We start from the raw sequence: 17599 nt of genomic DNA on the forward strand, positions 1-17599 counted from the left end.
GACTAATAATCTACCTCGGACTGGGGCTCCATGTAAAATCTCTCCTCGTGGGGGATCACCTCTGATGAGAAAAGTGACGGCTCAGCCTAGAACTACACGGCAGGAGCCTGTCAATGACCTGAAGACAGCTGAATGCAGTTTCAAACACTACGGTGCAATGGTTTCAAATCATGCATTGCTCAGAGGTTTCCCCAGTTAAAGCCAGTACATGTGAAGGCCTTTCTAAAGTTTGCCAGGGACCATCTGAAAGATGCAGAGGGGTCATGATTTATCCCATAAAGTCAAGCGGTCAGATGAGACCAAAGTAGAACTTTTTGGTCGTCGTGTGTGCAAGAAAAAGGATGATTACGATCCTAAGAACACCATCCCCACTGTGAAATATGTAGGTGGAAACCTCATGCTTTTCAGCAAAGGAGATAGACTGTACTGTATAAAGCAGAGGATGAATGGTGAACTGTACTGTGGGATTTTGAGCCACAACCTCCTTCCCTTAGACACTTGAAGATGATTCGTGGCCGGGTCTTCCAACAGACAATGATCCGAAGCACACAGCCAGGCTGACCCCGTCTGGTCTCCAGACCTCAATCCAATAGATCTTATTTGGATGGAACGACAGACCTAGAGAAGATTTGTGTGGAGGAATGGGCCAAAATCCCTGTTTCCATACGTGAAAACCTGGTGAAGAACAGAAACAGAAAGCGTCTGACCTCTGTAATTGCAAAACAAAGGCTTCTGCACTAAATATAAGCACGGATTTCTTCAGGGTACAAATATATATGAACCTCAGTAAATTACAAATATACAAATATTTTTTTAGATTATGTCTCCATAAGTGGAAATATATCTATGATTGAAATTTCAGACCTTTACCTATTTTCTAAATGGGTGAACTTCCAAAATCAGCAGGGGTGCAAATACTTCTGCTCCTCGCTGTACATACGTGTATATTATTATCATGTATACATACACTAAATATGAAGGTCACTGCAAGGGGACTGAATACTTACTGTAGGGCCACACAGCAAAATCTGTAAAGTTGATTTTTTTTGTGTGCCAATGATTTGTAGTTGACTGGTGTTGATTTGGGTGTTTTTTTTTTATTTTTATTAAACAACACAGGCTGTCAGATATTTAACACTATTAATGAGTTCAAGTTACACTTAAAATAGTAACTCAGAACCTGTGGGGAATTGTATAAACTCAAAAAAAGTATTGATTTTGAGTTAAATTAACACTCATGATTTTGCTTTGTATTTTATTTTTATCAGAAATTTGCAAACATTCCTACTTTTTTGGGGGGTCAAGATGGGGTGCCGAGTGTACATTAATGAGAAATAAAATGAACTTTTTCTATTTCGGCAAAAATGGCTGCAATGACACACAGAATGAAAAAATTCAGGGGGTATGAATTTCACTCTGTACACACACACATATATACACATATATATATATATATATATACACACACAGTGGGGCAAATAAGTATTTAATCAACAACGAATTGTGCAAGTTCTCCCACTTGAAAATATTAGAGAGGCCTGTAATTGTCAACATGGGTGAACCTCAACCATGAGAGACAGAATGGGAGAAAAAAAAAAAAAGAAAATCACATTATTTGATATTTAAAGAATTTATTTGCAAATCATGGTGGAAAATAAGTATTTGGTCGATACCAAAAGTTCATAACAATTCTTTGTTATATACCCTTTGTTGGCAAAAACGGAGTCCAAACATTTTCTGTAACTCTTCACAAGCTTTTCACACACTGTTGCTGGTATTTTGGCCCTTTCCTCCGTGCAGATCTCCTCTCGAGCAGTGATGTTTTGGGGCTGTCGTTGGGCAACACAGACTTTCAACTCCCTCCACAGATTTTCTATGGGTTTGAGATTTGGAGACTGGCTAGGCCACTCCAGGACCTTGAAATGCTTTTTACGAAGCCATTCCTTTGTTGCCCTGGCTGTGTGTTTGGGATCATCGTCATGCTGAAAGACCCAGACACGTCTTATCCTCAAAGCCTTTGCTGATGGAAGGAGATTTTCACTAAAAATCTCTCGATACATGGCCCTTCATTCATTCTTTCCTTTACACAAATCCATCATCCTGGTCCCTTTGCAGAAAAACAGCCCAAAAGCATTATGTTTCCACCCCCCATGCTTCACAGTGGGTATGGTGTTCTTCAGATGCAATTCAGTATTTTTTCTCCTCCAAACATAAGAACCTGTGTTTCTACCAAAAAGTTGTATTTTGGTTTCATCTGACCATAACACATTCTCCCAGTCCTCTTCTGGATCATCCAAATGCTCTTTAACGAACCGCAGACGGGCCTGGACGTGTACTTTTTTCAGCAGGGGGACACGTCTGGAGGTGCAAGATTTGAGTCCCTGGCGGCGCATTGTGTTACTGATAGTAGCCTTTGTTACTGTGGTCCCAGCTCTCTGTAGGTCATTCACTAGGTCCCCCCATATGGTTCTAGGATTTTTGCTCACCGTTCTTGTCATCATTTTGACGCCACGGGGTGAGATGTTGCTTGGAGCCCCAGATCCAGGGAGATTATCAGTGGTCTTCTATGTCTTCCATTTTCTAATAATTGCTCTCACAGTTGATTTCATTACACCAAGCGTTTTACCTAATGCAGATTCAGTCTTTCTAGCCTGGTGGTCTACAATTTTGTCTCTGGTGTCCTTCGACAGCTCTTGGCAATAGTGGAGTTTGGAGTGTGACTGACCGAGATTGTGGACAGGTGTCTTTTATACCAATAATGAGTTAAAACAGGTGCCATTAATACAGGTAACGAGTGGAGACTCGTTAGAAGAAGTTATACCTCTTTGACAGCCAGAAATCTTGTTTGTAGGTGACCAAATACTTATTTTCCACTCTAATTTGGAAATAAATTCTTTAAAAATCAAACAATGTGATTTTTTGTTTTTTTTCCCCCCACATTCTCTCATGGTTGAGGTTTACCTATGTTGACAGTTACAGGCCTCTCTAAACTTTTCAAGTAGAACTTGCACATTTGGTGGTTGACTAAATACTTATTTGCCCCACTGTATAAAAAAAGTTTAGCTAGCAGCCCTCCCAGACGTCCATTTCCGTCACTGACAGCCGAAGAGTTAACATTAAACAATGACGGCTATAATAATCCAGCGTGCAAAAAAGAAGAAAAAAAAAAAGCACATTCCAACTTTTTGGGATACATCGTCAGATTTTATTGGACAGAACGTTCACCAGGGCTACAAATGAGGAAGCAGACAGTGGAAAAGATAAACATCACCTCCAAATCGCACTGCTGGGAGAGGGCCCGATTTTCCCCAACTCATCCTTTATAAAGTGATCACGTGTTCCATTTAACACTGGAATAAGTTGGTCTTAGTGCTTATAGATACATTTAGGAAGGTGTCCTTTCTTTTCAAAAATTAAAAGAAAAAAAAAAAGGCGCAATCTAATTTGCAATCAGGTTTGTCTGGAATGTTCCTTTTCCTTACACAAAAGCAGCACGCGCAGTTAAGGTGGTGGACAAGACAGACAAAATGGGGGAATTTGGTGACGGGTGGGTGGACTATCATACACAAGAACTATACCGAAATTCATGTGAAAGCACAACAGCTACACGTCATCTTGCCAGAGAGAATTCTAAGGTTAAAGTGGTGTCTTAACACTGAAGAAACACGTTAGCCCGCCCGCTTTACTCATCACTACGAGATACAATAAGTTCACATTTTGCATATATCTGTGCATTATGCCACATTTACTTATTTCAATTTTTCAAAGGTGGAAAGTCAAGAGGGTGTACGAACGTATGAGAGAGGCGCTAAGAATAAACTGGAGAGGAGACAAGAAAGGGAGCCGGGCGGGGCGGCGACGTTCCTCTTCAGCAGCGCGTCTCGTAGATGCCCGAGCGGCCGATGTAACGAACCCATTTGATCACGTCGTGGTCACTGTAGTTCAGCTTGGACTCGAACACCTTCAGGTAGCGCACCTTCAGGCCGGACGGGGCGAACGGCACCTGCCCGGGGAAGCACAATTTGTCGTCAATGCCAAGAACGCTGCCCGCGAGGCATTTAGCTCAATCGCTAACGTTGAAGACAATAGATGCCCAATCCATATGGAAAGGGAGGATGGCAGTGATGAACTAATTTGCTCCCAAAAACGTATAAATACGTTCTATTTTTAATTGTTTCAGTGTCCCAAAGACATATTTGTACGTCTTATTACGTTGTTGTTTTTTTTTTTTTTCCCCCCCACAAGAGAAATCTCTAGGTTCAGATTCAACTTAGCTCCAAAGCACATGCTGAAAATCCATTTTAAAACAATAAAACTGGCCACTGGAGGGCAGTAGCACATTTGGTAAGACCCCCCCAACCCGATTCAATGGAACGTACGGCCAAGCCGCAGCGGACGATGCCGTTGAGTCCGTGCTGCTTGCAGAGCAGAGCCCGCACCGCCGTGCTCGGCAGCTCGCACCCCCCGCACCCTCGAGTGTCCCGCACGGAAACGCGCACGGCCAAACCAGTTCCCTCCCAGGAACACAAGTTCCCCAGGCAAACTCTGCCATAAGGCAGTGGTCACCACAAAAGAAAGACTAAAAAAAATCCATTTTTATGAGACAGGCGGCGATGAGGGGAAAGTTTACCCCGGCTGTCGCCGCCACAACAGTGTCATCTCTCAGTTAGTTATGTGTAAATAAATTGTTACTTTGCTATCAAAAGCTGTATTTGTCTTGTTGCTTATGTTATTTCGTACAAGGAAAACATTATTCAGATGTTTGGGATGTCACAAAAGCATAAATAGCTGTGTTAAACTCAAAGTTATGTTTGAAATGTATGCTTTTACAAAAAGCTCAATTTCTCAGTTTTTTCATCAGAAATTGGAAAATTGCTCAAACTAAGCTATTTTCTAATGCTGATTTATAAAGAATGGAAAAAGATATGAACTACCTTTTTTTTCCTGCTGAAAGAAGAGTCTAATCTTTCTTTAGGTGGGTTCCATGTTTATATAGCAATAGAACAGAAATTTCTGTTGGCCTTGCAAAATCAGTCAAAATCCAGTCGGGAGCGAAGGGCCTTGCTCCGGTGAAAATGGCTGGGAGTGAATGAATCAGGAATTGACTGTCGGGCATTGCGATTAAACACAACTCGACTATCGGCGTTGATTTAATCGCGAGTTTCATTCCGGTTAATCACGAGCTAAACATTAATGTTCTGATTAATCGCGAGTTAACTATTAATGTAGTGGTACAACGATTAATCGATTAACTCGAGTAATTCGATCGGGAGAAAAAAAGCGAGTCAAATTTTGCCGTTTGGAGGATTGGTTTCATTACAGTGGCGTTGTAATAGTTTGTTTTGAAAGTATTTAGTTTTATTGACTTGGGTGGATCAACTGCCCTCTAGTGGCAACGACACAACTCGTCTAACAGGGCTTAATCCAGCTTCTCTCTGTTAAAACCAACATGTTTTTGTTTTAGCTAATATGTTTGTTTATGCGTTCATCATTTAGTGTATAAGTACATTTGTACGTCTCGGGTTTAAATAAACTATTTCAGTATCAAGTTAACCGTTAAAAACAGTAAATAAAATACTCAAGTCCCCATTCTGTATCGGCAGCTTTAAACTACATTCAATTAATTTAATGTTGTGAATCAACTGTTAAAGTTGTTAAAATTGGTCCCGTTATTTCATAATTTCCCTTCTGTCTACTTTTGACATGTCAAAGTTTTCAAGCTGTTTCATTATCAAAAGATAGATTCAAGTCAAGATTTTGCCAATTTAGGAGTATTTTAGATAAAAAGTTGATTAGGTTCACTCGGAAGGTTTGATACAACAGCCTTCCAGAGAAGTCTACTGCTTTAAGATGGCGGCTGTTTACCAATGCCGGCGAGTCTGTCATTTCGCATCTAGTTTTCTATACATGTGCTGCTAACGCCGCCAAGTCTTTCATAGTGCATCTAGTTATTTATACTGTACATATGATATCGACTGTTGCCTTGTGTGGGCGTAGTTTGTAGCAGCTGTCGGCCGCAGTCAGGTATTATTATTATTATTATTTTTTTAATCTAGCCAGAACCGTGAGTTGAGCATTGATGGTTACTCCCGGTCCGTTCCTCATTGTGTCCCGAAGACCGCTTTGTGTTTTAGTTCCGCTTTACTTGGCAAATTTCTATAATCGCAATTTGAATGTTTGTGAATCGGAAATTTCACACACCTCTATCAGACAAGTGAACAATTTCCGAGAAAGCATTAAGATGTGACCCATTTTCATTTCATCGCAAGTTAACCTTTCAAATGTGACTATTGAATTTGCTTTTTTATCAGGAATAAATTATGAGCTGCCATTGACGTCCAATCCATTTTGAACTACGAAGTTTGAAAGTGAATCATCATGTTTCATTGCCGATAACCGCGATGGCAACCTAGCAGTGTTGTTTCCGTCAACGATAACGAAAACATTTCGGCAACGAACACTTTTTTTCATGGCGATGACGAGACGATAATGAGCTAAAATCGTGATTTGGGAGACAAAAACATAACGAACTTAATGCCAGTTTTCGTCTGACGAAATGAAAATGAGACAAAAATTTGCAATAGTTTCTGTCACATTTTCACAATTTGTGGCATTTTATGTGTTGTTAGCCTACATCGTAGCAGTGTCCAGTGGCCAGAAAGAATGCACAATGTTGCTTTTGCCTTTCAAGTAGGAATGTCCCGATCACGTGATCGGAAAGTGGGAATATCGCGACATTTTTCAGTGAATCGGAATCAGATGAAAAGGATCGGGTTTTTTATTGTTTTTCTGCTTCATGCTTGTACAGCACCAAAGCCTCTCACCCTCCATCCTGCTAAGCAGTGTGACCAAACTGTCCAGCTTGTGTTTGGTACTTAAAGCTAATTGACAGTATTGTCGCAAGCTTGGTAGCTCTACGATCAAAGGCATAGATTTCAATCATCGTTAAACTTACATGAATGTGCTGTGGCAACTCACTATGCAAGTGAGAGGCTGTTCTCAGCAGCGTAAGTGGATTTGAGTGGGTTTAGGGTTAGGTTTCACTCAATGAAGCATTTAATAAATACAAGCATTATTCTGCATTATTATGTTCAACAATAATATACATTACGAAGGCGGCACAGTGGAACAGTAACATGTTTGGAACTTTGGTTCAATAAAACTTTCGGCATCAGATCAGGACTCAAAATCAGGTGACTTGGACTCCAATGCAAAGATATCCTCTCAATACCTAGACAACCGTTTTTTTTTTTTTCATAAGACAGTTCGTGGCATCCGGGTGGGTACAACTGAAAATAATGTTCTATTTTCTTGCTAAGTGTGTATTATCACCAGGTTGGCGTTGTCCTTGTAGACGCTACAAGTGCTCATTTGTCATTGTTCATTCAAAATAGTTGGAAATCTTTATTTTGGAGTAGATATGGTAGGATGTTTCCATTTTAAATGCTAATTTAAAATCAAAACAAAGGTAGTATACAGTATATTTAATATATATTTTTTCTTTTAAAGGTGAATGCCAACCTCAAAGTTCATGGAGATGGGGGGTCGAGCCCACTTCTTCTTGTCATTGGTCGGCAACAGCTCGATCTCGGCACTGATTTGAGACTCTTTCATTCCGGCCATGCGTTTGATCCTACAGAGGAAAACAAGACTTCCTTTTTAGCCCGAAATGATGAGCGCTCCAAACGAAGAGGTGTCGGACTTACTTCCACACGATGGCGTTCTCGCTGGCCTTGTACTTGGCCTTTCCCTTCATGCAAATCACCTGCACACCGCTGGTGTTGAGCGGCGTCGGGATGCGCACCTGAACAACCAAAAGTGTCAATTTGCAGTTTGTTTTGCCGCCGTAATGTGTATGAATCCTCACCTCAATCTTCTGGGCCAAAAGTGAGGGCTTGAAGTTAGACTTGATGACCACCTTCACCTCCAGCTTAGTGCGGCCAACCTCGCGGACCAGAGGGATGACGCGGAATGGCAGGATGATGTCCTTAGTGGTGCGATACCTAAAAACGTTTTGGTTTTGACATTGATATTTCGGGTCCATTTTGCAATAAATGTATGTCGTTAATGTGTCGTACGTTAAATGCAATTTTAAAAAATAAATAAATAAAAATAAAAAATAAAAAAAAACAATCGTAATTTTTGGACTAAATTGCTACTTTTTTCCTTCATTTTGAATCCTGCAGCCTCTAGTCCTGTGCATCTTATTTTTTGATTTATTTGAGTTAACAGGTAACACTTTATTTGACAGCGGCGTCATAAGACAGTCATAATTATGTGATGACACTATCATGGACATTATGTCCAGCTCAGATCTTTCACATCCATTCAAAAGTGAAGATAATTTACCGGATAACACTAGATGACATCTATTATAAGCATTCATTAATGCTCATGACAGTGTCATGTCATGATTATGATTGTCTAATGACAAGTCTTATGGTGCCACTGTCAAATAAAGTGTTACCAAATACCATAACTCGCAATTAATGAAACAACTGTAATAGTACCTGAAACAACTGGAATAGTAACTGAAGAAATAATTACCACAGAACATGACTTTTGATTGTTATTTACATCTGTAGCGCTGCAATGCAAGCTAGGAAGCATGCTGGACAACAACAGTGTTGACAGCAGGTGGAAGCAGAGGTTGACTGTCTCCCCTAAGGCAGCAGTGATGGTTAAATGAAGCAATAAATTTTTAGAGCTAATTGGTTTAAAGCTTCATGGTGGTTTATTTGGTCCTACAACAGTCGTATGATGCAGCTGTCAAATAAAGTGTTACCGGTTAATATCTCTTGGTGTAAATTAGAGCTGAAACGAATACTCGAGCAACTCGAGTAACTCGAGTTTAAAAACTGATCCGAGTAATTTTATTCACCTCGAGTAATCGTTTATTTGGACAGCTCTAAGCATCATGCGTGACAACGCGCTGATGTCACGTGCGTAGAGGAATAAGCAAAAAAAAAAAAACTTACTGCAGCCGACAGCCAGTACAAACGACGCCGACGTTGCTAAATACTAGCCCGCACGATGGTACGTTGGTAGCACGTAGCGTCTGATGAGTCTCATAGAGATCACATGTATGTTGAAATAGATGTAAGCGCTAGTAAAGAGCGCTAAGCGCTAATAAATAAGATTAACGTTACTGTCATTAGCTCAAGTAACGTTAGCCCTGCGGAGGGCTAGGTTTCTATTAATTATGACCACTTTCGATGCGTGGCTAACGTGTCTTACATACAGGATTTAACATAACATAGCGTTGTGGAGTGATGAGGGTGTAAAATTAAAAACTCAATAATGCTAACTATCAATTTTAGCTCAGTAGTCATTGCTGGATAAAACACCAAGTAGCACTGGTCCCTAATGTGCTCCAATACAGCCTGTATCATACATTTATTTTGAACACTGCAAAAACTCAAAATCCTATCAGGACTTACAGTTTAGACTAAATTAAAACTTAACTAGAACTTAAAAATGGCTTGACACAAATAGAAATTCAATTGAAACACGTGGGAAAAAACTTCTAACTTTTAAGTGATGTGTGTTATCAAGCGTAATGGCATTTTTAGGTATATACATATATATATATATATATATATATATATATATATATATATATATATATATATATATATATATATATATACATATATTAGGCCTGAACGATATTGGAAAAAACTATTGTTGCGATTTTTTTTAGGTGTGCAATATATTGCGATATTATATTGCGATAGTAAAAAAAAAATAAATAAATAAATAATTTTAAAGAAATATTCACTAGATGACTTGAATAGCTGTTTGGAAATACTTTGCATGACACACCGTGACCACAGTGTATTCATATAATACGGTTTCATTTGTGAATGATTAAGATTGCTGTATTATTATGAAGGGATCCAGGAAGCCATGTCTGCACAAAATAGATAATTTCTTGAACACAATATTTGACACTTCAACAGCAGCAAATACATTAAATGACAAATAAAAGAGCAGGTGCATTCGTCCCCTGAGTTTTTGACAAAATATAACAATAAATAACAACTTCGGTAAAATAACAACAAAGTTGTAAACATATTTGAACAAAAATATTAAATATGACAAATAAGAGTTGATCACAAACTATAACAATAAATAAGAACCTCAGTAAAACAATAAAGTTGTCAACATATTTGAACTTAAATATTAAATCTGTCAAATAAAAGTGCAAGTGCACTAGTCCCCTGAGTTGTTTACACAAAATATAACAATATAGAACTGCAAAACTGCAACAAAGTTGTAAAAATATTTAAAAAATATTAAGTATCAAAACTTTATGTGCAGCTGTACTATAGTTATTTGAAAAATACGATTTACAGTTAATTTAAATATAAAAGAAACAGAAACTCAATTGAACTTGTAAATAATTGAACTGAATAACAGCAAATAACTGATGAATAACAGAACCATTTTAACTCCCAAATTTATGTATTTGTCTGCATATCGTCCACCTTCCTTGCTCAGCAATTCTCAACTGGGTCTCATAGGTTTTTGGCCAAGACTACTAGTTTATCCACCATTGCAGGCTTGAGACAACAACGTTGGCACGTAACAATGTTCCCACCTGTACTAAAAAGCCTCTGATGGGAAGCTCGTAGCAGGAATGCATAGATACCTGCGTTTTAAATGGTCCCACATGTTCGACGGATTACTTCTTGTTGAGGCAACCATGGCGAGGCACTGTCAACAGGGCTGTTTTTTGTTCCTTATATTCTTGTCGATAGCCAAAATACTTCCAAAACTCCTTTTGGAGACAGTCTTCCCTATTCAACGTGCTGCTTGATTGCTTGCTTTCACTTTGAAAACGGCCCCTCCTCCCTCCGCTCTGCTGTTCGGCCCCTCCTCCTTCCACTCCGCTCTAGCAGGGGAGGGGGAGGAGCCGATGACTGCGAGCTGGAGAGAATGAGAGACTGTGCACTGTCTTTCTCGCTCCTTGCTCAAAACAAACGTTTGTGGATTTAAAAAAATGAAATGAAAAAACTATCGCACGTCCTTGCGATGGGACTATTGCGCATGCGCACATCGCGATGGCGATGTTTAAACGATATATCGTTCAGGCCTAATATATATATACATATATACATATATATACACACACACACACACACACACACACACACACACACACACACACATATATATGACTTATGTATATAATTTTTTTTAATAAGATCTAAAGTTTTTTGAGTGAAAGCAGTGAATTAGTCTTTTTTTATTCTAGTTACATCTGAGATGCAATTGTTGGCTGTTTTCAACAATATACATCGAAAATAAAGACATGGATTGACTGAAAATGGTTCAAGATTATATGAAATGTCTTGTTTTTGCATGTATATTTATAATTGCTCTTCACCTAAAAATATATTTGTTTTATCCGATTACTAGTTTAATTGATAGAATTTTCAGTCGATTACTCGATTACTAAAATACTCGATAGCTGCAGCCCTAGTGTAAATATAAAGTGAGGACAGCTGTGGCTTACAGTCCAGCGCAGTTTATCTATGAACAAATGTGGTTTTCATGTCAAATTTGGTGGGTGGCGGTTTATAGTCAGGTGCGCCTTATAGTTAGAAAATTACGGTAAATATGAGGAATAAGCGGCATGGAAGATGAATGAATGAATACATATGACTGTGCAATTAGTCACAAGCAACTATTAAAATATGACCTATTTTACAATGAATTACGAGTTAATTATTGAAGAATGCTATCAATAAAGACCGCCGTTCGTAACTGCAATAGAATTCTAATGCTTTCGAACTAGAAGAGATGAAAGTGAATGATACGGATTCAGTGCCATTGACGGCAATAAACATCTAATCCGTTCGAACCGGAGGGAACGATTGCTGTCCAAATGAATTAGATGTCCGTCGCCGTCATGGGAGCAAATAAGTTCAACATTTTAACGATACAGTCGAGACTAACTTTACTGACACGAGTCGTGACGGTGACTGACCTCATGAGCTCGTACTCTCCATCCGGAGGGATGAAGCTGATGCTGCGCTCCGAGTCGAACTTGCTGAGGCGCACGCACTGGTGGAAGGTGCAGTCGTCGATGGCGATGGACTGCTTCCCGCTGCCGCACGCAACATAGTCGAGTCAACACGAGCGACCCCGTAACAAAAGTCAGAAACAACGCTAACCGGATAATGATGTTTAAACCACAGACACTTAGGCGCTAGTGCGGAAGGTTAAAAGTTGAGCAGGAAGATGGTGGTGCTTGAAAACACGACCGACAGGCAGCAGAGGTATTGATGAGGTGTTTGAATTGCTTGTGTGGGAGGAGCCACTATGTATGAGATATACAGCAAGGTCCAGAAGTATTTGGACACACCTAAAATACATGTATCTAAATGGGAAGCTGTACTTTGCTGTCTGTCCATTAGAAATGTGTGACAATATATCAAAAAGGTGAAATATCATGACACTTTGTAGCCCAAAAGGTTATCGATATGCTCCCGCCAAGGATCAATCTATTGTTTTAAAAAAGTGTCACTGTTTATTTATTTTTTTAAAAACTAACAGGCCGCTACCAAAATCTTCCATTAGAATAGTGTCTACGTCAAGTTAATGGCTGCCATTGACTTCGCTAGACATCCTAGCGTTGTCAATGGCACTGAAAGCAGGGCATTCACACCCAGGAGAACATTGAGGACATTTACATTTACTTCCTGTTCATTTTAGAGCAATTACAGGTTACTTCCTTTTGATTTTGAGTCACTGTCCTATTAATTTGAGGACATTCTCAAGTCATTTCCTGTTCAATAACCCAAAATCAACCAGAAGTGACAAGTAAATGCCCCACAATCAACAGGAAGTGATTTGTAAATGTCCCAAAAGGAAAAGGATGTGACCGAAAATCAACAGGAAATGACGTGAAATGCCCCAAAAATGAACTCAAGGCCTGGCGTTGGCTGCCACTGACGGCCATAGGAGTCTAATCTGTTTGCAGTGGGAAGGATGGCCGCGAATGAACATTTGTTTCGGGCTGCGGTTAGTTAGTTCGAATAATCAGATTACGATAATTTAATGCGTTGCAGATTAAATTTTAAAATGTGTGAAACAAACAAGTGTTTCTGCTTGCAATAATATTTATTTTGGCTTGCTAATGATACTTTCAAAAGAGCATACAATACAAAATTAAATTGCTGAGTGTTTCTTCAAACTATGCAAAATTACACACCCATTTCAAAAGAGCATTAAATGCTGGAGATAGACCGATTATCGGCGCAGATAGTGCATCTGTATCGGCCCTTTTTTAAATTTTATTTTATTTTATTTTATTTAAAACTGGGTGATTTTGGATCAGATGCAGCCGCGCCTCTGTCTCTGTCCTGCCTGCTGTCTCCTGCACTAGTATTCACCTAGGGGTGTGCCATCGTAAGCAACCCACAATTCGATTTAATTAATATTCAAGGTGCAACGATTAGATGATTGAACGATGATCATGGTATTGACGATGGTCACGATTATTGATACATACAGTACATACATTACTAATTAATAAAGTAGCTAAATAAATGTATGTCCATTATTTATTTAACATGTCCTAATGATTCAACAGCAACAATGGAAACATGCCCAAACAACAGAAAGCTGGCCTTAAGTTGCTTTTTATTTATTTTATTTTTACCAGAAAGTGCAAACAAATTAACCATTTCAAAGACAGTACTTATTTCTTAACATGCCCATAAAACACAGCTGACCTGAAGCTGCTCTTTTTCACAGGAAGGTGGATTAAATGTTTTAAAGGCAAATACTTATTTCTCTCAACAAAACAATAACAATGGAAACAAAGCGCCTTTAGAAATAATAATAATAATAATAATAATACATTTTATTTGAAGGTTCCTTTCTGGCACTCAAGGTCACCTATATAAGGCTATATTTAACCAATATACTTTGTCTTCACAGATTTTGCACTATTTAGCATGTTTATAGTGTTATCGCTGTACTTTTGAAACTTTTGTACACCACCAAACAACGCACAAATCGAAACGTTAGCAAATTCGCTAATTAGCATAGCGCTTAGCGCTATCTAGTAACATGTCAGAAACAACAACAATGAAGGCTAAACAGTACAAGAGGGTTCGTGTACTCACCTCTTATAGACCCACACAGGACTTAGCAACCCACTAGAGACATTTTCCAATCAACACGACTTGAACCTACTGCAGGACAACTGTAAGGCAAAGAGCAACGAACTATCTCTCTTCCCCTCTCACTCTAAAAAATAACTTGCGCACAGAAGAGGACCCAAAGCGCGACCCGGTTCTTGCCTGTCTCATACACAAATGTATTTTCCAGTCTTTTGAACAGGAGTAAATTTCTCGCTCAGTATCTTCCGCCGCAGCCATTTTAACCTTGTGCATCCCTTTAGGTGTCCAGGCGGCAGACGTGTCTTGAATTGCGTTCCTGTCATTGAATTATTAGGGAAAAATCAACGTTTTTGAGCATTTATGAATCGTAATCGAATAGTTACGTGTCGAATCGCCAGTGTTTTTTTGGCACACCCTTATATTCACCCAGTCTTTTGATTGGTTAATTGCTATTGCTAAATGGAGTTACACTTGTATTGCGCCTTTCCACCTTTTTAAGGCCCTCAACGCGCTTCACAGTACATCCTCATCTACCTACTGGTGATGCAGCACCAGGAGCAATGAGGGGTTTAGTATCTTGCTCAAGGATACTTAGACGAGGTCACCAGGGCTTTCTTTTCTGTGGAAAATTTTCAGACAGCTATTTATATAACCTTTTATTCAACTTTATAAGGATGTTTCAGAGTCTAGGAAATTCACTCTTCTATTTGTGTGATTCAATAAAAATGCTTTAAGCATTTCAATTAAGTTCAGTGTTTGCATTATTCAATTTTTCACGCCAATTTTTACTATTTCTACTGCAAATGAATATCGGCGCTATAAATTGGTTATCGGCCCATTTACTAATAATCAGTATCGTTCCTGAAAAACCCATATTGGTCGATCGCTACTGAATGCATTTAAAACGAATTTGAAATACCTGAGCTTAGCCTCAAACAGTATAAATGAGGATTTAAGTTCGACAAAAGAGCCACTGGTTAACTTGAATAGCAAAAGTCTGCTAGCTTAAATGCTATAAAGTGCCCACTTTTTTTTTTCTTTCTTTTTTTTTTAAAAAGCTCTTAACAAAACGTTCAAATGCAGATTCTCACAAAAAACTGCCTAATATACTTCTAAACTAAATAAAGAATGCATAAACATCCATTTGCTCAAATACTGGACTGTCTCAGAAAATTAGAATACACAATATTCTAATTTTCTGAGACAGTCCTGTATATTGTTCTATGTAAAGGACGTCAGCCAAGGTCGGCCCCCCACATTTTTACCACGCCAAATCTGGTCCCCTTTGCAAAAAGTTTGGACACCCCTGCTTTAAATGGTGGATTAATGTACAGGACTGTCTCAGAAAATTAGAATATTGTGTATTCTAATTTTCTGAGACAGTCCAGTATACCTTATGTTGGTCTTAGCAGGGAGCAGCTGGAATCAGCCATGTAAGAGGGCAGTTTATCCACCCAAATCAATAAAACTAAATGCTCTAAACCACATTCAAAACGAACCATTACAAGGTCACTCTAATAGCGTACCGCACAAATGCTATTTTTAGACCGTGACGTCGCCATCGCAACGCAGAAGTGGGACATTATCGACACACTGTCGCATACAAACCATGTTATTTTCTCCGGTAATCTTTCAAAAAAAGAACACGCCGATCAAACACGGTTGATATATTCGCTGCCACTCTCCTACTTCAAACGGATTGGACGTCTACTCATGATAACCTCATTCCTATGAACAGCAGAAGGATACTCCGCCTGTGGCAGCCATTAAGTTGAGCTTCAATTTTTAGAAACTCAAAATACTTCTGGACCCAACTATATTGCGTGAATGTCAGTGAGGACTCATGTCAGTCAATACAGTACCTTCCTCCCCCTAAATCACTGAGGTAGCGCACATAGAAAAGACAGACAGGGACAAAGAGAAAAGATGCAGCCAACAAAAAAGGGGAAAATAAATAGATTTTGGTCTTGTTAGCTAGCAAACAAGACACATACAATGAGTGGTTTCTTCATTTTTGACATGTAAATAAGAACGAATGCGTTGCTGACCTTTTCCCGGCATCGTCAGATGCACCTCCTTTGCCCTGCTTGTCGATGACGATCTTGTCGTTCATGCCGAATTTGCACTCGGGCATGCCGCTCAGGTAGCTTTTCATCACCACTCGGCCGGACACGTGGGCACTCAGGACCTGACCTAAACAGTTTCACACTAGCACGTCAATACTTAAATCTTTTTTGTCAAAATTTGCATGTCAAATACAGTATGCGATTGTGTGTTAACTACAGAAAATGTGAAATTTGCAACTAATTGGTAGTTAACTATTTCAAATTTGTCTGATTTTCCATTAATAACAAGTTGACTGTAAAAAAGTGACCAATATGTGATAACTGCAAATTGATGTTTTCAAACGTGACAAATCTGAGATGAACTGCATGTTAACTAGAGCTGGGAATCTTTGGGCACCTAACGATTCGATTACGATTCAGAGGCTCCGATTCGATTATAAAACGATTATTGATGCACCCCACTCTTTTTTTTTTTTTTTTTTTTTTTTTTTTAATTTGTTTTGTACATTAGTTCCAAAATTGTTCAAAAATCCTCTCAGGCTAAACCAAACTACTATTTCAGTATCAAGTTAACATATAGCAGTAAACAAATATACAAAAATAACAGTAAATAAAAAACTCCAGTCCCCATTCTATATCAGCAGCTTTAAACTACTTTCAATTAATTTAATGTTGTGAATCAACCGTTAAAGTTGTTAAAATTGCTCCTGTTATTCCATAATTTCTCTTTTGTCTACTTTCAACATGTGAAAGTTTTTAAACTATTTTAAAGATAGATTCAAGTCAATATTTTACCGATTTAGGAGTATTTTAGATAAAAAGTTAATTAGGTTCGCTTGGAAGGTTCGCAACAACAGCCTTGCAGGGAAGTGTACTGCTTTAAGATGGCGGCCGTTACTAACGCCCGCATCTAGTTTTTTGTAGATGTGCTGGTAACGATACCGAAGCTGTAATGCATCTAGTCCTATATAAATGATATCTACCGTAACATAATGTGGCTTGTAGCAGCTTTTCGGCAGCAGTCAGGTATGTTTTTTTTTTTTTTTTTTTTTTTTTTTAAATCTCGTGGCATGAGTTGAGCTAGAGCCGTGAGTTGAGCATTGGCGTTACCCGAGGGGCCGGGTAATGAGAAGCATGATGTTTAGCTACTCTCGCTCCGTCCCTAATTGCGTACCGAAGACCGCGCGGCGCGCTGAGTGTGTCGTACTTCAGCTTTACTTGGCATATTTCAATAATCGGAATTTGGATGTTTGTGAATCGTTCTCGAATCTTCCACGGCCGAATCGCGAATAATCTAAGAATCGGAAATTTTGCACACCTCTAATGTTAACTATTACAATACGTCACCATTTTGCAATGAATCAAGTTGACTAACTCGCAATGAACTGCAAATTT

The 17599-nt window shown here is 38.9% G+C and overlaps 1 protein-coding gene across 1 annotated transcript in view; it reads right to left on the reverse strand.

The window, feature by feature from the left end:
- Nucleotides 1-3182: 3182 nt before the first annotated feature.
- The window catches only part of LOC130929790 (AP-2 complex subunit mu-A-like), a 38021-nt gene continuing 23604 nt past the window's right edge, over nucleotides 3183-17599 (reverse strand). The window contains exons 7-13 of the mRNA XM_057857292.1: nucleotides 16187-16331; nucleotides 16001-16018; nucleotides 11996-12115; nucleotides 7868-8003; nucleotides 7707-7804; nucleotides 7522-7633; nucleotides 3183-4003 (exon numbers count right to left, since the gene is read on the reverse strand). Of these exons, the coding sequence (XP_057713275.1) occupies nucleotides 3869-4003; nucleotides 7522-7633; nucleotides 7707-7804; nucleotides 7868-8003; nucleotides 11996-12115; nucleotides 16001-16018; nucleotides 16187-16331 (764 nt within the window). The 3' untranslated portion in view covers nucleotides 3183-3868. The remainder of the gene's footprint in view (nucleotides 4004-7521; nucleotides 7634-7706; nucleotides 7805-7867; nucleotides 8004-11995; nucleotides 12116-16000; nucleotides 16019-16186; nucleotides 16332-17599) is intronic.

The sequence above is a fragment of the Corythoichthys intestinalis genome, chromosome 14 (genome assembly GCF_030265065.1).
Source record: "Corythoichthys intestinalis isolate RoL2023-P3 chromosome 14, ASM3026506v1, whole genome shotgun sequence".
Classification (NCBI taxonomy): Eukaryota; Metazoa; Chordata; class Actinopteri; order Syngnathiformes; family Syngnathidae; genus Corythoichthys; species Corythoichthys intestinalis.